The sequence below is a fragment of the Gorilla gorilla genome, chromosome 1, assembly GCF_029281585.2.
Source record: "Gorilla gorilla gorilla isolate KB3781 chromosome 1, NHGRI_mGorGor1-v2.1_pri, whole genome shotgun sequence".
Lineage (NCBI taxonomy): Eukaryota > Metazoa > Chordata > Mammalia > Primates > Hominidae > Gorilla > Gorilla gorilla.
Genome location: NC_073224.2, coordinates 139,779,397 through 139,803,624, shown reverse-complemented (window position 1 = coordinate 139,803,624; position 24,228 = coordinate 139,779,397). Strand labels below are relative to the sequence as shown.

At 36.4% G+C, this 24,228-nt stretch overlaps 1 protein-coding gene across 8 annotated transcripts in view; it reads right to left on the bottom strand.

Moving 5' to 3' along the window:
* SASS6 (SAS-6 centriolar assembly protein) overlaps nt 1–24,228 on the bottom strand; it is a 74,492-nt gene that overhangs the window by 49,911 nt on the left and 353 nt on the right. For 3 of the 8 annotated variants that reach the window (XM_019034740.4, XM_055352889.2, XM_055352879.2), the window contains exons 2-8: nt 17,353–17,413; nt 14,683–14,762; nt 13,853–13,957; nt 12,851–13,022; nt 12,181–12,246; nt 10,769–10,888; nt 2,028–2,219 (exon numbers count right to left, since the gene is read on the bottom strand). In XM_019034740.4, coding sequence (XP_018890285.3) covers nt 2,028–2,219; nt 10,769–10,888; nt 12,181–12,246; nt 12,851–13,022; nt 13,853–13,957; nt 14,683–14,762; nt 17,353–17,413 — 796 coding nt within the window. The other 5 variants (XM_055352892.2, XM_019034798.4, XM_055352876.2 and 2 more) reach the window with 5 other exon arrangements.

The window sequence follows — 24,228 nt, the reverse complement described above, 5'->3', positions numbered from 1 at the left end:
AACTTTTAACAATAATTTTCTGATGTCTCCACAACTGATTCCAAGGGTAACCACGGGTGAGAGCCACAATCTAGACTTAACATTTTTCTTTGTTGCTTACATGTACAGATTGCTTTTTAAAGGTTGATACTCTGCAGTTTATAATCTACCTTCTTCACGTATTACAAATATCTTTCCATGTCAATAAATGTTAACATTTCCAGATCTCTCTGTTCACTCTTTCAAGCAAAATAAACAATAATTGTTCATTAAAAATAGATTTTTAAAAAACCTACAATAGATCTCTTCCCAATCAGCTAATATCAACCCAAATGCTGCTGGTATATGAAAGCCCAGGATACAATATTCCTAGATAGTTTTAGTTCTTAACAAAAGTTTCCAAAAATAATTATACGGTATTGTGACTATAGTGGTTTTAGGAGCACAAACTTTAGTATCAAACAAAATTCAAATCCTGGCTCTTCTACTGTGTGATCTTGGTAATTACTGAAACTCCCTAAATTAAATCTCAGTTCCCTCATTTGTAAAACAGAAATAACAAATACTTAATAAATTATTTCATTTAACCTTCATAAAAATCCTTATGTAAATTGCCTAGCATTTTGGCTGGCACACAGTAAAACTCAATAAATGGTAGCAATTGTTATTTTTAGGGCACTAATGCCTAAAAGTTGTTACTTAAAATAGGTAACTGAATACTCAGCAGTTAAAAAAAAAAAGCTCCAAGAACTAACAATTTGCAAGTCTTATGAAAATCTTGGAGGAAATATTTTCATTAGATCATACAAAAATCAACGCAATGAGGTTGTTTATATAATGACCAGTTCCAGGGCTGAGAATGATGAAATCAGAGCATTATACTGAAGCATTTAGACTACCAATGTACCATGAAGGTTCAAATGCTTTACAACCAGTATGAAGCGTGTATGCAGGAAAAACAGAAGACATCTATTGTTGGGGCAAAACAATATGAGGATCTGAACACAAAATTGGTCAGGCTTTAGAGCTTCTAAGCATGAGACTGGTAAAATAGAGTTTGAAGTCTTGTGAGCTAGAATAACACTGGCAACTTTGGTATTTAAATATAGACAAAATCTACATATATTTTCTAATAATTCATACGACAATAATATATAATGCTACAAAGAAGCCTGTAATCAATGCCAAAGCAACAACAAATGTGGCACTATAGCAAGATTTTAAAAATTTCTGTGGGGCTTAATACCCAGGTGATGAGTTGATAGGTGCAGCAAACCACCATGGCACATGTTTACCTATGCAACAAACCTGCACATTCTGTACATGTATCCTGGAACTTAAATAAAATAAATAAAATAAAAAATAAAAATTTCTCTGTTGCCTGAAAGAACAAGGTAGTATTAAAGACAGTCAAATAATAGATGAGTTCTAATCCTTGTTCTTCCACTCCTTGATTATGTGACCTTAGGCAACTTATTTAACCTTTCTGTGCCTTAGTTTCATCATCTGTAAAATAGGGCTAATAATAGTTCCTACCTTAAAGAACTGTTGTAACAATAAAATGAGTTAATATATGTAAAGCACTTCAAACAGTACCTATCACATAGAAAATGCTCAGTAAGCATTAACTATTATCTTTACTATTACCATTATCATTATTATTATTAGATATTAAATTCACATAATTGTTTGATATATGTTAAGCAGGCTGAGGAAAAAAAACCCCAGCCCTGTCAACACAGTACCCTATGAAATACAGGTGCTGTGTTACTATTAAAAACATATTGATAAATCTGACAGCTGTGCCAGTAATCTGCTCTCAAGACCCTAACTAAAAATATTCAAGCTTACCTCAGTTCTGTTATGAATTACGCTTTTTATCAAATTTCAAATTCTCAATTTTCTTTGCATTGTCTGAATGGATACCCTAACACCACAAGAGAACTCTCTACAGAGCATCCAGAGGAACACCACCCACACAAGTAACCACACTACCAAATCAAAACGTTCTCTTAAATTGGGGGAGGAAAAAAAACAACATTCAATACCTCTTCAACACCAGAAAGTTTTGCTTTAAGTTCTCTAATAGTGGAGTCTCCTTTATATTTTCTTTCGGTTAAGTCTTTATTAGCCGCTTCTAACTCAGACAGTCTGTTTTGTAGCTGGTGGATGTTTTGCTGATGGAGGATTTCTAAATCTTTTTTCTGTTGTTCATGCTGCTGTTGATATTGAACCTGTGCCTATGATACAATAAAAATACAGTACCAAAATTCAAAGAAAAAAATCAGAAATACAAATACAGAAAGATTTGAACAAAAAAAATTTGTAATTTCTTATTTTTTCTTTTTCTTTTTTGTCTTAATTTTGTCATCTTTCTTTAGATCCCCGTTCTGAAAAGTGTCTATTTTCAATTATGAATTTCATGACGGAGAAAGCAAGGTCAACAAAAGCAAATTTACCACCATGATCTTGTTCATAATTTTTGCTTCTTCTAAATCCATATATGTTTAGGTGCAACAGTCTTCAAGTTAAGGGAAGATGCTATATAGGTTAAAAAAGCAAACTGCAAATACTGTATACAGGATGAACCTACTTGTGTATTAAAAAAAAAAAAAAGCAGATTTTTGCTTTAAACACCATCACAGTGTTTCAGTTTTTAATAATAAATATTCGTATATATGCTTTATAATGGAAAAACACCTAAAATTGTAAAACGAGCAAGGTTGGTTCATTAGTCCAATCTTACAGTCATTTTTACCAACAATAAAATTTGAACATGGTTATAACTGTGCAATATTTAGTGCCTGTCTGAATCGTATCACAAACCTATCTTAGTAACTTTTGTTAACGAACACTATCAAATCCTAAATATCTTTTGAAAATAAAGCATATTTTTGTGGTTATCAAAGTTATACATGCTCTTACAGGCAAAAAGGAAACACAAATAACCCATAATCCCATCCAGAAAAATCACTCCTAATATTTAGGAGTACTCTCTTCCACTCATTTATATACTTATATTGACATCCACATAAACACACAATATACATATTAAATTTAATGAATGAATATCAAACTATTTATACAATTTAATCACACTTTTTAATCCCTTAGCATTTGCACCTTCTCACATCATTAAAAAATTCTTTGTAAAGTCTTTAATAGCTACACAACATTCCATCCATGGCTACTCCATAATTCATTTAACTTCTGCCCTATTACGGACATTTAGTTCCCAATTTTTCACAATTATAAATAAAATGATGATTTTTTTTGTACAGACATACATCTAAAATTCAGATTATTTCTTTATGATCAATTATAGAATAAAGAATATAAACAAATATAAAGCTTGATGCAAGTTTCAAAACTGTATCCCAGAGAAGTTATACCCATTCAAAAGTCTTAGCACTAGTACAGGGAAGTGTCTCTCTCATAAAATACCTTAGGAATTTTACATTACTACTTCAGGAATTTCCTCATTTTCAGAAAGCTGAAAAGGAGAGGAGAAGGAGCAAAAAGAGATAAAACAGGAAGCAGTCCATATAAAATTGAAAATGCCATCTTGGAAGAAAACATTGAAGAAGCAACCAAGAAGAAAAATCAGAGCAAACTGGTAAAGATGCTAACTGTAACTGTCTAAGAGGGTAATCAAAGACACTAAAGACAATAGAGGCCCAAAAGCAGTGAAAATAAAGAACTGGTTTTTATTCCAGTGCTCATCAGAACCTTGGAGATTTTTGTTTAAAAAAAAAGTGTGAGAACTAGCATTATAAAGTTCACATTTTCTACTTTGTTCCCTTCTGAATCATTTCATTATTTTTAGAAAAAAAATACATTAAAAATTTTCCATTCTGGAGGAAAAAAAATAATCATTGGAAGGACAGTTTCAAAATAATAGAGTCCAATAGAAAAGGGAGAATTTGTAGAGGTGGAAGCAATATTTTTCAAATGAATATTCTATAGAGGCTTAAATCGGAAAAGCACACAGTAGTTTTGGAAGAATATTAGATGAGAAAAATGTTTTGGGAATGGAATTATAATGATATGAATGGGAAAACAAAAATTAATAAAAAATTCTATGAAGAAGTGATGAAATATAGAAGTCAGAATTAAGAAAATAATACAATAAATAGAAGGAAGATGGGTGATTCTACGTGTTGCTAGGACTTTCCTCACAGAAAAAAAGCTTCTACAAAGAAATTAGTGTAGAAACAATTCAGATTACTCAGTATATTTTTTTAAATGGAGGTATAAAGAAAACATGAGAAATAAGTGTAAACATAAAGAAAAATAAAAAAATGCAGGAATCAAATTTGCCCTATTAAAATGCCTTAAAGATAACACGTTTAATGTCCACTTGAATAGATAAGTGACAAATATAGATAATACAGCCATTATTCCCTATGACATTTGTAGAAACCATCAGTAATAATAGAAGGCAGTTTACCTGCCTCAACAGATTTCTATATAGCCACAAAATTGGCCTAATTTGAGAAACAGCACCCCATGGCAGTGGTTATCAAAGTACGGTCCTCTGAACAGAATAATCGGTATCAGCTAAGAACCTATCAGGAAATCAAGTTCCTGGACTCCACCCCCGACTAACTGTATCAAAGACTCTGGGGATGAAGCCCAGCAATCTGCATTCTAATGCACCCTTCAAATGATTCTCACGCACACTAAAGTTTTACATTATCTATTAGCAGGAAGAGAAGTGTTGACCTGGTTTTAAAGTCCCGAAGGACTGCCTAACAATCCTATCAGAAAGTGTAATATAGAAATACAAACAAATCCTTCAGTCACTCTGGAGTTTTAAACAAATGCCCTTATGAAGAAACTTTCAGATCTAACTTGTTTCCATGGACAATAGACAAGGAGTACTCCAAAATGAGGGAGGAATAGAGTGAGGTAGAGATTGAAAAACTACTTATTGGGTACTATGTTTACTATTTGGGTGATGAGTTCAACAGAAGCCCAAACTTCAGTATTAAGCAATATACCCAGTAACAAACTTGCACATGTACCCCTGAATCGAACAACAACGTCAAGAAGAACACAACTTGCTTGAAAATCAAGCCAAAAAAAAGGCCGGGCCCGGTGGCTCACGCCTGTAATCCCAGCACTTTGGGAGGCTGAGGCGGGCGGATCACGAGGTCAGGAGATCAAGACCATCCTGGCTAACACGGTGAAACCCTGTCTCTACTAAAAAGACAAAAAAAGTACAAAAAAATCAGCTGGGCGTGGTGGCAGGTGCCTGTAGTCCCAGCTACTCAGGAGGCTGAGGCAGGAGAATGGAGTGAACCCAGGAGGCGGAGCTTTCAGTGAGTTGAGATCATGCCACTGCACTCCAGTCTGGGTGACAAGAGTGAGACTCGGTCTCAAAAAAAAAAAAGAAAATCAAGCCAAAAAAAAAAAAAAAAGGTAGTAAACAGAAATTAATGAAATAGGGGGAGAAACAGTGTAGAACTAATTAATGAAATGAAAAACTAGTTCTTCGAAAACACTAAACAATAGAAAAACCATCTAGTCGCATTAAACAAAACAAATTAAGAACATAAGAGAAATAATATGGAGATTTTAAAAATCACAAGACAATATGCACGATATTGTACTAATATATTTAAACACACAGATAGCAGCCACATACAATGGCACACACCAGTAGTCCCTGCTACTCTAGAGGAGCTGAGGCAGGAGGATTGCCTAAACCTAGGAGTCTGAGTCCAGCCTGGGCAACATAGCAACACCTCATCTTCAAAAATAAAAAAAAATAATAAATTTAAAAAATAAAAACACATAGATGAAACACATGGCTTTTTAAGAAAATATAAATTAGCAAAACTCAAGAAGAGAAAATTTAAACAGACCAATAATCATGGAGAAAACTGGAAAAGAAAAAGATAAATGCTTCAATTAGGTGAGTGATCCAAATGGTGTTAAAAGGCTAATTGTATCAGGCCCTCAAGGTACAGATTAATTCCCTGTTATTTCACTGTTTCAAAGAATAAAGAAAACTGAAAAATGTCCTTATTCATCTCATGAGGCTAGCATAATTCTAATACCATAGTCTATAACCCACATTTGCAATAAGCGAACTATGATGTGCAGGAAAAAGACAATCTCAGACCAATGTCACTTATGAATATAAATACAAACATCCTGGGCCAGGCATGGTGGTTCATGCCTGTAATCCCAGCACTTCAGGAGGCCAAGGCAGATGGATCATTTGAGTCCAGAAGATTGAGTCCAGCCTGACCAACATAGTGAGACTTCATCTCTAAAAAAAATAAAAATAAATAAAAATAAAATAAAAATAAAAAAATTATCTAGGCCTGGTGGTCTGTATCTGTGGTCCCAGCTACTCCAAAGACTGAGGTGGGAGGGTCACTTGAGCCTGGAAGGCTGAGGATGCAGTCAGCCGTGACCGCACCACTGCACTCCAGACTGGGCAACAGAGCAAGACTCTGTCTCTAAAATTAAATAAATAAAAATACAAAAATCCCAAGTTAAATAATAGCAAATTGATACAATAGTTTATTAAAAATCGCTATGACTATTTAAGTATTATTCTATGAATGCAAAGATGATTCCACCTTTGGAAATCTATTGTTATAATTTACTACACTATTAAAGGGGAAAAATGATGTAATTATTTGGTTAGATCCCAAAACTCATTTTATCTGACTTAGCACTCTTTGAATTAAAATTCTTAGGTAGCAAGGAAGAGAAGAAAACCCTTTCTCTCAAATGCAAAGCAAATATCATATTTAACAGTGAGATATTTTAGTTATTTACCAAAAAAGACTGGAAAAAGATAAAAATTCCACTATTATTTTTCTGTGCAAGAAAAAAAGGACACTAATCATAGGAAGAGAAAAAATTACTAATTTTTATAGTTTACATATCTACCTGGAAAACCTAAGAGAATCAATTCCAAAACTCTTAGAAACAGCATGTAAATTTAGTAAGGTGGCTGGATATGACATTAATATACACTACTGATAAACAATTATAAATTTAACCACAGTGGTACTGGTAGGGAGTGGATGGTCTCATTTATGCAGTAAAAATCTGTAAAGTCCCTAGCCAAAAACACTGTTTAACAAGACTGCAAAAGAAAAAGAGAACAGAGAAAAAGGGAGAGAGATAGAGAGTAAATAAGTCTGTTTTCAACAAATAAGACCTTAATAAATGAAGAGATATATCTCTCCACTGAACGAGAAAATGAGATCAGTTCTTAACAACAGTCCAAAGACAAGCCCAAGTACATAAAGAAATTTAGTATGTGATAAAGGTAGTACCAGGCACAGTGGCTCATGTTGGTAATCTCAGCACTTTGGGAAGCCAAGGAAGGAGGATCACTTGAGGCCAGGAGTTCAAGACCAGCATGGGCAACATAGTGAAACCCCATCTCCACAAAAAAATTTTAAAATCAGCCGGTGTGGTGACACATGCCTGCAGTCCCAGCTACTTTGGAAGCAGAGGCAGAAGGATCGCTGGAGGTTGAGGCTGTAGTGAGCCATGATCGTGCCACTGCACTCCAGCCTGGGCAACAGAGCAAGACCCTACCTCTAAAAAATAAAAATGAAATAAAATAATAGAGGTAGTATTTTAAATCACTGGGGAACAATGACTGACTATATGTCAAAAAAATTCTACCTTATATTATACTCCACAAAATTATATTCCAAGTAGATTAAAAAGCTAAATATAACAAGAAAATTAAACAAATATTAGAATATAGGAGAATTTTTTCATAGTCCTCGGGTGGGAAACACTTTCCAAATGTGAAATGAAATCTTAAGCAATAAAGGCAATGACTGACAGATTTGATGACATTCAAATTAAAAAAACTATATATGGCAAAAGATGCTGGCAAATGACAGGCTGGGAGAAATGTTTATAATGTACATGATAGATAACGTGTATATCCTTAATTTATACCAATAAAAAGTGAAAAGGCAAGCTATAGACAGTGAAAATATTCACAATGCATACATCTGACAAAGGACTCATGTCCAGAATATACAAATTCCTACAAATCTATAATAATACTAATAATAGGCAAATTAAACATGCTAACAACTTGAATGGGCACTTGAAAAGAGAATATTCAAGTGATAAATATGTATATGAAGAAGTGTTCATTATTATCAGATAGTATTACATACCCATAGAATGGCAATGTAAACCAGTATACCTACTTTGGGAAACTGGTAGTTTCTGCCAAAGCTAAACATATGCCTATATATACTACAACCTAGCCATTCCAACAATAGATAAATATCCAAGAAAAATGAGTGCATGTGTCCACAAAAAGATAAGTACAAGAATGTTCATAGCAGTTTAATAACAGCAAAATACCAGAAACAACTCAAATGCCTACCAATAAGAAAATAAATTATGGCAGATTCATATAACAATAAAAGGAAACAATAGAAAATAGGTGAATTTCAGAAATATTATGCTGAGTGAAGAAAGCCATATGCAAACATATATGATTCCATTTACACAAAGTTCAAGAATTGGCAAAACTAATGAATGATGATGTAAGTCAGAAGTACGATAACCTCCTATGGACTATTGTTAGGACTAGGAAGCCATACAAGGGAACCTAGAGGGGTGGTCCAATTTCTTTATCTTAATTTGGGTGAAAGTTACTCATTTAAAAAAATCATCAAGCTGTACTCTTAAGAGCAAGCATCTAGTAAAGTACATAAAAACAACAATAAAATGTAATATTAAAGAAGCTATAAGGCTGGGCACAGTGGCTCACGCCTGTAATCCTAGCACTTTGGGAGGCTGAGGATGGCAGATCACCTAAGGTCAGGAGTTCGAGACCAGCCTGGCCAACATGGTGAAACCCCGTCTTCACTAAAAATACAAAAATTAGCCGGGCGTGGTGGCACACGTGTAATTCCAGCTACTCGGGAGGCTGAGGTAGGAGAATTGCTTGAACCTGGGAGGCAAAGGTTGCAATGAGCCAAATCATGCCATTGCACTCCAGCCTGGGCAACAAGAGCGAAATTCTGTCTAAAAAAAAAAAAAAAAAAGCAGCTATAGTACGAAAGGTAGAAAAGGAATTCATACTACAAAGCAGTAGAAAATAACAACCACAGCTGGGCGTGGTGGCTCATGCCTGTAATCCCAGCACTTTGGGAGGCCAAGGTGGGTGGACCACAAGGTCAGGAGTTCAAGACCAGCCTGACCAACAGGGTTAAACTCGTCTCTACTAAAAATACTAAAATTAGCCAGGCATGGTGGTGGCATGCGCCTGTAATTCCAATTACTTAGGAGGCTGAGGCAGGAGAATTGCTTGAACCCGGGAGACAGAGGTTGCAGTGAGACGAGATAGTGCCACTGCACTCCAGTCTGAGCGACAGAGCGAGACTCCATCTAAAAATAAAAAATGAAAAAAAAAAACAACCACACAAGGGATGAAAAGACAATAAAAAATAATCCACAGAAGAAATGAAATGATAAAAAGTTATATTAAAAGATGCTTATCTTCACAAAACATATAAGAAATATAAACTAAAACTAGTACTACCTTAAGATCAGGTGGCAAATATTAAGAATTAAGAAGGTGGCAGGGCACAGTGAAAAAAAAAAAAAATAACAACCACACAGAAAAAGGGATGAAAAGAAAATAAAAAATAATCCATAGAAGAAATAAAAATGATAAAAAGTTGTATTAAAAGATGCTTATCTTCACAAAAAATACAAGAAATATAAAATAAAACTAGTACTACCTTAAGATCAGGTGGCATACATTAAGAATTAAGAACGTGGCAGGGCACAGTGGCTCATGCCTGTAATCCCAGCACTTTGGGAGGCCAAGGCAGATCACCTAAGGTTGGGAGTTCAAGACCAGCCTGACCGACATGGAGAAACCCCATCTCTACTAAAAATACAAAATTAGCTCGGCATGGTGGCACATGCCTGTAATCCCAGCTACTTGGGAGGCTGAGGCAGGAGAATTGCTTGAACCCGGGAGGCAGAGGTTACAGTGAGCCGAGATTGTGCCACCGCACTCCAGCCTGGGCAACAAAAGCAAAACTCCGTCTCAAAAAAAAAAAAAAAAAAAAAAAAAAGAAGAATTAAGAAGGTTAAAAACAACGTCAAGAATATGGGGAAATAAGTATCCTTATACACTACCTTATCTTTGGGATTCCATTTGGTTTAGTCTTTTTGGGTGGCAAATTTGCAGTATCCATCAATATTTTATACAGATATGTTGCAGTTTCACTTCTAGAAACTAAGAGTGCTTCTTGCAGTATTGCTTAAAATAACCAAAATTTCGAAACATTTAAATGACCACCATTTAGGCAAGTAGTTAAATAATTTAAGTTAAACCCAAAAAATGAATACTCTGCAGTCACTAAAAAGGAATATCTTAACTGACACAGAATGGTATCACATTAAGCGAAGAAAAAGTTACAATCAATATATCCAATAAGACCCCATTAGTATAGAACAAAACCAAAAACCCATTATATGGGTACATATATAAATGACATAATTTACAGAGTTATAAGTTTATAAACAAATATTTATAAATTGCATATTATTTACATATACGTAGAGAAAAGTCTGAAAAAAATACATCAAAATGTTTATAGATTATCTCTAGGTAGTAAGACTTTGAAAGAGAGGATTTTTATTTTTATTTTATATACTTCTGTAACATTTGGAAAATTTAAAGCAAGCATATATTACTTTTAAAATTAACAAAATGACCAACAGCAATAAAAGATATTTTTTCAGTTTCCTTTAATGTTCTTACCTGCAAGGCTTTTTCCTTTTCATTTGTCAGTTCCTGAGAATGCTTGTTTGTCAAGGCTGCTGTATGTGACGCCCATTCATTCCGTAACTTATCTAATTCTTGTTTTTTTTCTGCTAATGTCTACATTAGAGTTTAACACAAAATATTAAGATAGGCTCCTTAATATGTAATACTTTTGATTAGAATATAGCAATATTTACAAGGATACTAAAGAAAACAAAATTATAGCTTTTCAGGACATGTTCAAAGCCTTTTCCTACACAAAATTTTTTAATTTTAGGAAATCAACATTAGAATAAGAACAATCTTAGACCCAAAACGGCCCACAGGTCAAGATTAACTATCTTTTAATTAAAGTATTTAATTAAATCTGGCTCTTTACCACCCAATAAAGAGGGGTAAGGGGAAGCAAGTCGATTATAAGGAATAGTTCACTTACATATAAAACCCAGTAACATGGCCCTGTGGGCCACATTGTGCAGGGGTATTTTCTGCATGAGGCCATGCAGATTATCAGATACCGATATGGTTAGGATGTCTGTCCCCTCCAAGTCTCATGTTCAAATGTAATCCCCAACAGAGGAGGCAGGGCCTGTGGTAGGTGATTGGATCATGGGAATGGTTTAGTGCCATTCCCTTGGTGTTAAGCGAGTTCTCATTCAGTTAGTTCATATGAGATCTGGATGTTTAAAAGCATGAGGTACCTCCTTCCTCCCACCCTCACCATGTGACACTCCTGCTCCCCTTTGCCTTCAGCCATGACTGTAAACTTCCTCAGGTCCCCACTAGAAGCCAAGCAGATGTTGGTGCCATGCTTGTACAGCCTACAGAACAATGAACCAATTAAATCTCTTTTCTTTATAAATTACCCAGCTTCAGATAGTTCTTTAAAGCAAAGCAAGAACAAGCTAAAACAGATACTCTGGCCTTCAATTTCATGAACTAGGGCAGAAATGTTGTAGCTATGACTGAAATGATGCTAAGCCTATCAGAGCAATTAATTCTAAACATAGCAAAGAAAGGGAAAGGGAAAGGTTTAGAGCATAGGAACTGAAAAGCCATTTAGGCCAGAGGAATGAGGCAAACAAGTGGGGAGTAGAGAACTAATATATGACTAATATATGACAGAAATATACATATATATTTAATATATACATATCTTATTTAATGAAGACTCGAGGGAACATGTTATATATTGGGGATACAGAAATGTTTGTGTAAAATCAAGTATGTACAAGAGAAAGTATCAAATTAAGATAATTAAGTGGTAGTTGAAGGGTGGCGAAGAGGAAAGGAAATTCAACGGAAGCATGCTTTGAAAGAAAATACATAAAAGCTTGGTACTGAGTCAAGGAAGCAATTCAGTGCCAATGTCTGGATGACTTACAAAGACAAAATGAAATTTGAATTACCTTTCGTGTAAAGTCCAGTTGCTTAGTAGCATCATCTAGTGATTGCATCAATGATAATTTTTCTTCCTATTCATAAAAATAATAAAATTACAGTTTACAATGTAATCATCTATAGCCATGCTACTCAAAGTATAGCATCAGCATCATCCTGGAAGCCTGTTAGAAATGCAGATTCTTAGGCTCCATCTCAGATCTAAATCATTTTAACAAGATCCCCAGATAATTTAAAGTTTGACATGCACTGATCTATAGCATTTGACTAGAAAGACTCTAAAAACTCAAGCAGCATCCCTATGTTGTTTCCTTGTGCCATATAGCACTTCATAATTTTCAAGACATTTCCATATATCTTATCTCATTAAAGATGGGCTAGATAGGGTAGCTATTTCCATACATGTCTACCAGTTGATGAAACCATGACAGAAGAGTTTAAGTGACCTGTCCAAAGTCACACGATTGGTAAAAACCCTGAGACCTAAGCTTCTCAATTCCTGGTCCAGATCCATCCCGACTATACCTTGACTAAATAAAAAACAGTAAAATAAATTCGTTATATTTCATAAAACTTTATTTAGAAAACAAAAACTTATGGCAATGTATCTCTTCAATAATTTATCAAAGACCACTGATACTTATTTTGTTAAAAGAATAACTTAAATTTAAATCTTACCTTGCTACATTTCAAACAGCCTGCAAGAAATTTCTTTATCTCCACATCATTTCCAGGTAAAAGTTTTAGTGAGAGGTGTGTAAGATGCTTAAAAGGATTTGTCTCTACCACATTTAAAAATGCAGGTGAGTTATCCAAAATAGCTGCTGGAGAAACTAACTGTAGCAAAAACCTTTGAAAAGAAAATGTTACATTATAACACACTTATGAGATAGTGAAAATCTCTCACTGAATCAGAAGCTTCTCTACTTAAGAAAGCTCAGGAAACGGAGCACATTGAGGACTCCCAATGGTAAAAGATAAATTGGGCAAAAAAAAGAAAAGATTGACTGAAACACAGTGACTACATAAAAGTCCATGAGTTCATGAGAAACAAATGAGAGAAAAAGCAAAAACTAGAAACAAAAATTCACTGAGTGCCACAAAAGTAGACTACCAGCTCTTTACTCTAAAAATTGACAATTTAAATGCAAGAATTAAGCATTTATGCTTTATGAATTTTCTGAGTAATCAAATAGCCCTAATTGCTGAGGAAAAGTTCTTCTTTATAGAAGAATTATACTTAATATAGAAAAAATGATAGAGAAGCATCATTTTGTTCTTCCTAATGAAATAACTGATTCAACAACAATCGTCAACTGATAAAACCAATAAATAAAAGGTTGATGGTGAACTTTACAGTAAAAGAATCAGGCGTTAGCACCATACACACATACAATCTTAGTCTTCCCTTTTTCCAAGATCATTATAAAACCAAATATTTGATGCTGCTAAATATTTCGCATAACTTTAGTGCCTTTGTCAAGACATGAAAATTAAGAAATATTTCTGATTTTAATCAAGATGCCTTAAAGTCTGAGATTTAATGGAGGCCTAACCCCAGTTCTAAAAATAAACAGGGATAGTCATAATAAATGGAAAAGATTTTGCCATCAACTTGTGTTTCAAAGAAGAGTCTGTCTTGAATTAAATTTAATAATGTAGCATTCTCATGCAACTTACCTTGGAATTTCTTTGGCATGTTCTTGAGTACATTGCTGAAGGAGATCTATAAATTTTTGTGGGAAAGCTAAGAAGTCTACCAGAAGACCTTGCTGGAATTTTAAACTATACAGAAGAAAGGAAAAGAAATTTTTAAAAAATTTTAATTAACTTTGTTTTGTTTTGGTGCCTTTTTTTTTTTTTTTTTTTTGAGATAGAGGCTCACTCCATCACCCAGGCTGGAGTGCAGTGGTGCAATCTTGGCTCACTGCAACCTCCGCCTCCCAGGTTCAAGAGATTCTCCTTCCTCAGCCTCCCGAGTAGCTGGGATTACAGGCACATGCCACCACACCTGGCTAATTTTTGTATTTTTAGTTAAGACAGGGTTTCACCATGTTGGTCAGACTAGTCTTGAACTTCTGACCTCATGATCCGCCCTCTTCGGCCGCCCAAAGTGCTGGGATTACAGGCGTGAGCCACCGTGCCTGGCCAATTACTATCTTTAATTATAATTAGCATCCTGAAGGATTCTTTTTTTTTAACTTACTAACGCTTGTTATAATCAAGAACTAAGCTAAGGAACTCTGATTTTTATAGAACGTATTCAATGGGAAAAAAAATCAATAAATTCAGCAAAAGCTTCAAACTTCACAGGTGTTTTAAGCAGAATTCTAATAACCCACAAAATATTTATTTTCCAAAACACCCTAAGTAAAGATAGTACAAATAGCCCAATATTCCCAAAGTAACTAAATCTAATATGTAGGTATGTGTTTGAAAGAGAACAGTACCAATAAAACTTAGAAACTTATTTTTTCATTAAATATAAGATCAGAAAAAAATTTAGTTACCTTTGAAAATCTTCCTCAGATATAACAAGGTTATATAAAAAAAATGGATCCGTGTCATCAGTCAGACGAATAACTAAGTCCTAAAAGAAAGTTTGTTGTTTTTAAATGTTTTTACTAGATCTGGCTTTTTGAGTAATTTCTTCCTTCTCAGAAGTAAAGAAATCCAACAACATCAGTGTATCATAGTTATATTGCAGACAGCTTTGTTTTCTAGTGCTGCTGGTTTTTTATTAGTCTTTAGAGAGTTAGAATCTTAAATAGGGGTAGACATTCCGCTTTAAAAGCCACATGGAGGTCTGTAAAAGTTAAGCAAGTGCTAGGAGTTGAAAGTTTAGGAATATCCTCCTATCAGAGGCTTGGGGAAATTTAGACCCAGTCCTTGCTACACCATAACATGATGAAAATTTTCTTTACCACTGAACATAACACATTCAATTTTATTTTTAGTTTCCTTAAAGTTAACTGGTATGGCATTTCAAAAGTGGCAAATATATCAGCAGAACTGACAATAATCCACACTAGAAAAAAGAAAGCTTCTGTCTCTCAGAAGACCGGGGTATCAGGTAACACGTTGCCAGGCTTCTTCCAAAAAGCCTATTCTCTCCTAGGCCAGGTGGCCGCTGATATGGAAGCCCAACTGTTTTCAGTCTCAAATGAAGTAAGTACCTTTCACAAAGATCACTTTCCAGGTAGCTACGTGTACATAGTGTGGGAGATCATCATAACAGCTAGAGCTCACAAAAAGTACACCAAAATTATGTACCAGAGAACACTGGCGAAAGAAAAACAGCATTAGTTACAAGATGATGTAAAACTAATAAAGAACTAGGCATTAAGGTTAAGAATTCATTTGAAATAAAATCTCTACTCATGTCTACTGAGGAAATGCTAAGATCCTAGAAAAATCTAAACCACTTATGCACAAAGCTAGAAAATGAAGAGGTACAGCAGGCATAAGGAATAACATGTAAGAAGTATAATATATCATCTCTACTCTGGAAAATTAGTAATTTAGGCACCTGCTCTGCCTCAGAATGCCTTGTTCTTAAGCAGCTTCTATTTAAGTACTTCCTGAAATTCACCCAGGATGCTACTTAAAAAACCAAAGGTACTACTAATACTACTAGGTCCTTGAATGTGTTCAGGGAAAGCTATGGCACACAGAAAACAGATGCTGTATTTCAGTGTTTTTTGACATGGGGTCTCACTCTGTCGCCCAGTCTGGGTTGCAGTGGCACCCTCACAGCTCACTGCAGCCTCAACCTCCCAGTTTCAAGTGATCCTTCCACCTCAGCCTCTCAAGTAGCTGGAACTACAGGAGTGTGCCACCACATTCAGCTAATTTGTGTATTTTTTTGTAGAGATGGGATTTCACCATGTTGCCTACACTGGTTTCAAACTCCTGGCTCAAGCAATCTGCCTACTTCAGCCTCCCAAAGTGCTGGGATCACAGGTGTGAGGCACTGCCCTTGGCACAGATGCTGTATTTCTTAGTTCTCTGTTCCAGTGGCCCCCAACCTTTTTGGCACTAGAAACCAGTTTTGTAGAAGACAATTTTTCCAAGAATTGGGGAGTGAAGGATGGTTTCAGGATGAAACTTCCACCTCAGATCAGCCATTAGAGTCTCATAAGGAGCATACAGCTGAGATCCCTTGCATGTACAGTTCACAATAGGGTTTGCACTCCTATGAGACTCTAATGCCACCACTGATCTGACAGGAGGTGGATCGTAGGAGGTTACACTCGCTTCCCTGCCTGCCACTCACCTCCTGCTGTGCAGCCTGGCTCCTAACAGGCCACAGACCGTACCAGTAAGTGGCCAGGGGGTTGGGGACCCCTCCTCTATTCTATATCCTTAGTTCTGTTAATGACTCACACTTTTGAAGGTTATATGAGACTGATACTCTAAATGCCTCTCTTCAAAACGTAAAGTAAAAGATTCACAAATATCTCCCTGCAGTACTTCGGTTTATTGTTTTTACATTTACACCATGAAATGCCAATTCTACAAGGCAGCAGTGTGTGTGTGTGTGTGTGTGTGTGTGTGTATGACCAACAGCAATAAAATATATTTTTATATATTTGCTTATATATATATAATATGCAACTTCTAAGTGCACTGGGCAAATCTAAGGAGAATGTCACCCCACCCCCGCAATTTTTCACGTATGTTTTAGAAATATACAGTATAGGCCGGGCACAGTGGTTCAAGCCTGTAATCTCAGCACTTTGGGAGGCCGAGGTGGGCAGATCACAAGGTCAAGAGATCGAGACCATCCTGGCCAACATGGTGAAACCCCGTCTCTACTAAAAATACAAAAATTAGCTGGGCGTGGTGGTGCATGCCTGTAGTCCCAGCTACTCGGGAGGCTGAGGCAGGAGAATTGTTTGAACCCGGGAGGCGAGTGAGCCGAGATCGTGCCACTGCACTCCAGCCTGGTGACAGAGCAAGACTCCATCTCAAAAAAAAAAAAAAAAGAAATATATAGTATAATTATCCTTCAGTTGTTGTCTCAGTAGATTCCACCACCCTTGATTTCCAACAGTTGCAAAATAGCCTAAAATGTAAAAGCAAAATAAATGCAATAAAAGATGTCACATTCTTAAAGAACAAAACTAATTATCTACAATGTACCGAAATGATATTTCAAAAAAGAACTAAATACCAACCTTTCTGTGAACTGGATTAGAAACTGATTGTAGTTCAATGCTCATTCTTATACTTACTCTCCTGTATGAAAAGACATACCCAACCATCAGAAACATTCACATGAAATGGGTTATCACTATCATTTGTATTAACTAAAGTTTTCAGTCTTAAGTGACAAGACTTTCCACAGGTGTTCTCTAACTTATGAACAGAAGTTTGAAAAGCACACTGGATTTGAAGCTTAATTTCTTCTTGTTCCACTAGTGAGTAATCTAGCAGTGTTTAACCTAAAACTAAATTTTTCTCACCTGTAAAATGGGGATATCGTGAGGATTAAATGAAATAAACACTGTGGAGTGCCTAGCACTAGCCTGATATATGATTTTGCGGCCCTGGTTGTAAAATAACATCTATTGAAAGACAAACCATCAATTTAGTAACTTTTCAACTGTAAAATGGGGATGTTTTGAGGATTAAATGAGGTAAGAACCTCATATACGCTTACTGCCCTGATTCTAAAATAACATCTAGAAAGATAAACCACCAATTTAGTAAGAACTTTTCACATTAAAAAATTACCATGTCATGTAATCAAACTGATTAATGAGAGACTGATTGCATTTTAAAAACTTAGTATGTGGCCCGTCGCAGTGGCTCGCACCTGTAATCCTGGCACTTTGGGTGGTTGAAGCAGGCAGATCACTTGAGGTCAAGAGTTGGAGACCAGCCTGTTAACACGGCAAAACCTCATCTCTACAAAAAATACAAAAAGAAGCCAGGTGTGGTGGCACCCACCTGTAGTCCCAGCTATTTGGGAGGCTGAGGTGGGAGAAATGCTGGAACCTGGTAGGCAGAGGCTGCAGTGAGCCAATACTGCACCACTGCACACCAGCCTGGGCAACAGAGACCCTGTCTCAAAAAATAAAATAAAATAAAATAAAAACTTAATATGTGAAGCAATATTAGAATGCTTTGAATGTTTAAAATCAAGGAAATAACATATTCCCTACATTTATTCATACAAAAACTTATTTTCACATCCACGAATTAAATCTGCTTAATATGTTCTTTATGTAATAAAACCACAGAAGTACTATCAACAAGTTTATTACACCTATTTTATCCTTGAGTAAAGTAACTTTAAGCCCTGAGAGGGAGAGACCACAGTGTTCCACATCCTATGCTGTATCTTAGAGAATCCAGAATTGGACAGAGGTATATAAGTGAAAGTGCTCATAAACATTAATCAAATAGAGCACAAATGCTTATATAATTCAGAAAATAAAGGGAGAAATTAGTAAAAAAAAATACCTATGCACAAGTACTTCTCAAACTATTCTGCCAGAATTAAATAACAATGGCCTTTCTTTGATGTGCAGGTAGAAAAAAGTAAACTAACAAATAGAATTTGTTCAATTTTAAGTTTTTCTTCTAAGGACTTCTTTTAAACCTTTTCCACACTATTGCTTATCTACTACACAAGTAAAAAGTATAAACAGCAATTGAGTATTGATAGAAAAACTTGGAAACAGTTGATCAAGGCTAGATTCAATTGTTTAGATTTTTTAATGCTGACTTGTAATTTTATATGGGTTTAAAATGTGTCATTTTAGTTAAGTTTCTTGTTGAACATATGATTGGATGCTAAATCTCCGTTTGTACAATAAGGTTAAATGTTACCTCATAACTTGTATCTGTTTTCTGAAAAGGAACAAGAAGCACTGGTTTACACCAGAGAGAGGAAGAATTATTTTCAAAACAAGAGAATACACTGTTGCTATTTTTCTAGTATCTAAAGCAACATATGTCAAACAGATTAGAGTGTTACTCCAATTCCATTTAAGCTTTCCTGAGCTGGGCACAGTGCCTCCCACCTGTAGTGCTGGCTACTTCAGAGGCTGAGGCAGGAGGATAGCTTGAGCCCAGGGGTTCAAGTCCAGTCTGGGCAACACAGCAAGATTAAGCTTTCTTGGTGGGGTGGGGGATGGGGGGACTCAGTTTCCGAACTTGTAAGATAAGTGGATTCAACTAGAAGGTTTGTGAAAACCTTTTTAGCTCTACATCATTATGTTTGGTTTTCATCTTCTGAAGTGTTCTCTAGTATAAATGCCATAGTGGTATGATACTGCAGTTGGTATTTAACTTTTTATGGTGCTTTACAGTTTTATTTATTTTTATTTTAATTATTTATTTATTTATTTATTTTTGAGACAGAGTCTCGCTCTGTCACCCAGTCTGGAGTGCAATGGTGCGATCTCGGCTCACTGCAACCTCTGCCTCCCAGGTTCAAACGATTCTCCTGCCTCAGTCTCCTGAGTAGCTGAGTTTACAGGGGCACAACACCACACCTGGCTAATTTTCGTATTTTTAGTAGAGATGGGGTTTCACCATGTTGGCCAGACTGGTCTCAAACTCCTGACCTCAAGTGATCTGCCCACCTCAGCCTCCCAAAGTGATAGCAGTACAGGCGTGGGCCACTGCACCTAGACGGTGTTTTACGGTTTTAAAAGTCCTGTCATACTTCATATATTTGCAAAAAGTACAAGAAGAATTCACTTATCAAAGTGTTCTTTACATAATCCTGGAAGAGTTATATTACTATGACAATTTACCAATCATATTAATGATATTGTTGCATATATTCCAAATGCCTATATACATTAGATGTTGAAAGAAAAAACGGAAGGCCTGTAAGTTAAACGAATTCCCCGTGCTTAGTTAAAAAAAATCCCTAGAAATATGCTGTAGAAAAATACAAGCTTTCAGAGCATATGCTAACTAAAATCACAAATCTTATTTTTTCCCTTATAATGGTTAATGTCATAAGAGCAATATAAAACAATAAAAACTCAATAAAATGTTATTTCTCATCTCAATAGATGTCGTACTCAATAGATGTCTAATACTAATGACATTAGATTTAGTTATGAGTTCTTTTAAATAAAAAGTATGCTAAACATCAGGCTTGCTTTAGCACAACTGGATTCTAGGCCATCTCTGACACCCAGTAGCTGTGCTCTTAAACTATCAATCAAACAAATAAAAGGTACTTTAAGCCAGGTATTGTGCCAGGTGCTAGGGATACAAACAGAAATAAACATGGTCCAGGGGCCTGGCGCAGTGGCTCACATCTGTAATCCCAGCACTTTGGGAGGCTGAGGTGGGAGGATCACCTGAGGCCAAGAGCTCACGACCAGCATGGGCAACATAGCAAAATCCTATCTCTACAAAAAATTTATAAAATGAGCCAGGCATGGTGGTGCATGCCTGTAGTTTCAGGTACTCTGGAAGCTGAAGCAGGAGAGCTTAAGACCAAGAGTTTGAGATTACAGTTAGCCATGATTATGACACAACACTCTAGCCTGGGCAACAGAGTGACAGCCTCTCTCTAAAAAAAAAAAAAAAAAAAAGAAAAATAATTTTTGAACATAGGATGACAGAAACAAAACAAAACAAAAAAAACTATGGTCTCTGTCCTCAAATTGAGATGAGATTAATGACTTTTTGCTAGATTTGCTTCTGATTGCATTTTAGGGCTCCATGAGAGGGGAGGGAAGGGTTACCAACACTACTGAGTACCTGCCAGGTATTCTACATATATCATCTTATTTAACAATAATCTTGATAAGTAAATATTATTTATTTTACAAAAGAAGAACTTAAGGCCCAAATAATGGTTTAAGGTCACATTACAGAGCCCAAATCAAAACTCAGATCTTTCACCTACGCCACACTATCTAATAACTGAATAATGGCAATTCATTTCAACTTAGGCAACTTTGAAGGGTCCTTATAGTGAAAGGATTTAAGACACACCTGAAAGTTATGAAAGAAAAAAGCATTTGAGGCACAAGGAACAGCAGGGGTAATAGTATAGAATGAGTATCAGGTACATTCAGAAGGTAACAAGAATGCTTGTATGACTTTTATATTGGAGAGATAAGCTTAGGAAACAAAACTGAAAAGGCAGATTAGTGTCAAATCACGGGCTCCAAAATTTTGCATAATTTCCCACCAGATGAAGTTCCCTGATCATTACCACTGTCCTCAACTGAATTTCCTTCTTCTCTGACTTTAGTGTAATTATATTACTTGATGCATTTGTCACTCATTAATACCTAAAATTTAGTGAACATTTATTATGCTCTAGTCACTGTTGTAAGCAGTTCATATGTAATAATTCATTCCATTCTCATAATACCATGAAGTAGGTACTGTTATTACCATCAACTTAAAGATGAGACACAGAGAAGGAAATTGTACAAGATCTGTCAGTAAGTGGCAGAACTGGGACTTCAACCCAGGCAATCTGGCTCCAGAGCCTGAACTCCTAATCTGTGCTATGGTGCCTGTCCAAGGAAAATCTTATTTCCCCTATTAAAATGTGAGTTCCTTGAGGGACAGAATGAAAAGAGGTTTTTGTTGGCTTTTGCTGTTGTTGGGGATGGGGAGGGGGGTGCGTATTTACATCCTCCACACTTAGGACAGTTCCTGAGACACAGCAGACATTTGCCAGTATTTGTTGAGCTGAACTGGCCTCAAATACTCAACCAAGGCGTCTGGGCTGGGCGTGTTGGCTCACGCCTATAATCTCCGCATTTTGGGAGGCTGGGGTGAGAGGATCACTTGAGCCCAGGTGTTCAAGACCAGCCTGGGCAATACAGGGAGACCCCGTCTCTTTTAAATTAAATTAACAACAAAAAAAAGCCAGGCGTGGTGGTATGCGCCTGTAATTGCAGCTACTCAGGAGGCTAAGGTGGGGGGAACCCTTGGGCCCAGGAGGTCAAGGCTGCAGTGAGCTGTAATCGTGCTACAATACTCCAGTCTGGGCAACAGAGCGAGACTCTGCCTAGAAAAAAAATAAAAAGAGAGAGACAGAGAAAGAGAGAGAGTCTGGGTTGTTCTTCCTATAGGTCAAGGATCACCAAATTATTCTGTAAAGGGCCAGATAGCAAATATTTTAGGCTTTGCGGGCCATAAGGTCTCTGTCACAATTACTCATCTCTGCCCTTCCTGTGCAAAAGCAGCTACAATATGTAAACAAATGAGCATGGCTGTGTTCCAAGAAAAGTTTATTTACGAAAACAGTGAGCCATCTGGCCCATGTGCTCCAGTTTGCTGACCCCTATTACACAGATAATAGGAATATATTAAAGGTTTCTAAGCAGAGAAATTTAGCTTTTAGATTAACTGTGATGGCAATGTAACCAGAAAGAGACCATCTAGGAGTTTCCATACTGAAACCAAAGTCATGGCCTCCTTTATCTTTCTATAATCATTCTAAAACAGTGTTGTCCAATGGAGATACAATGTAAGCCACAAATGTGAGCCAGGTATGTAATTTTAATTTTTTTCTTTTTCTTTTTTTTTTTCAGAGACAGGATCTCGCTCTATCACCCAGGCTGGAGTACAGTGGCGCAATCATAGCTCACTGTAACCTCAAGCTTAGGCTCAAGCAATCCTCCTGTCTTGGCCTCCTAAAGTGCTGGGACTACAGGTGTGAGCCACCATACCTAGCCTACTTTTAAATTTTCTAGAAGTCACATTTTAAAAAGACTTTTAAAAGCAGGTGAAATTAATTTTAATAATACATTGTATTTAACCCAATATACCCAAAAATATTGCCATTTAACACATAATATAAAAATTGACATATTTTACATTCTTTTTTCATAGTAAGTCTTAAAAATCCAACGTGCATTTTCATATGTAAAGCACAACAATTCAGATAAGCCCCATTTCAAATGTCTAATAACCACATGTGGCTAGTGGCTACCATACTGGACAGCATTAAAAGAATGATCAACTAAACCTACAGATCTCCATATGCAGCTGCTGGTTTTGGGACCATCTCCTTGACCGGCTTGCCATTGATTTTTGACCGAATTCTGAACTATATATACTACAGTTTGACATTACTGGCAACTCAATGAGGCAATGTCTTCATTTTTTATGTTACATTTGTACACCACTTAGTTTTCACATACGACTTCACACCTGATCCTTATTACAAACACGTGAATACGCAAAAGATTTCACACCTGATCCTCATTACAAACACGTGAATACGCATATCAGTTTTACAAATGAGGAAAGAACGTTCAGAGAAAAAAAGAGACAACCATTGAGTGTTAGAACTGAGAAAAAAAAAAATAAGTCTCCTGACCTCTGGTCAAATCTATTTACGCCCCAATAATACCACCTCCTTAATCAAAGTTGCACTTCTCTGTGCGACTGGTCTTTATTTCCTCCCGTGATTGTAAACTCCATGAAGAAAAGGACTGTTTTTCCTGACCACTGTATTCCCAGTGCCCAGTAAGGTGTTTTACAAGGAGGCAATATTTATTGAATGAATTAATGACGTTTCTGCTTTTCTCATTTTTAGTCGGTTAAATGTAATTTACTTTTTTAAAGCAACTGATGTGAAGAACCAAAGTACGCCACCAAATTGGTAGGTTTTTAAAAGTTGAACTTTACTGCCAACATACTTCAAAAGAGAACGAGGGCGAAAGGCTCGGAGCCAAGGCCTGAGTTCTAGTCCTGACCCTGCCATGAACTGGCTGTGAGCCCTCACGTAAATTTTTTTAACTTCTCTGGGCCAGAGTTCTTACCTGTCAAAAGGGAAGAGCAGGGCTATAATCTTCACGATTCCGTTCATAGGTAGGGTTTTTGACATTAACTTGATGTGAGCCGGCTTCCTAACTCCTCACACCCTTCCTCCAGTCCCCTCTGCAACGGCCGACTTGGTGAGAGAGGTAACCACCGGGCCCTCTGGGTTCCCTATCCGCTTCCTAGGGGGGCCGACTCGACACCTAGGTGCAAGGTGGATCCCACGGGCCAGAACCGCCATCTTTCCCCATTGGCCTGACCCCAACCGCCACCCGCGGGCACTGGAT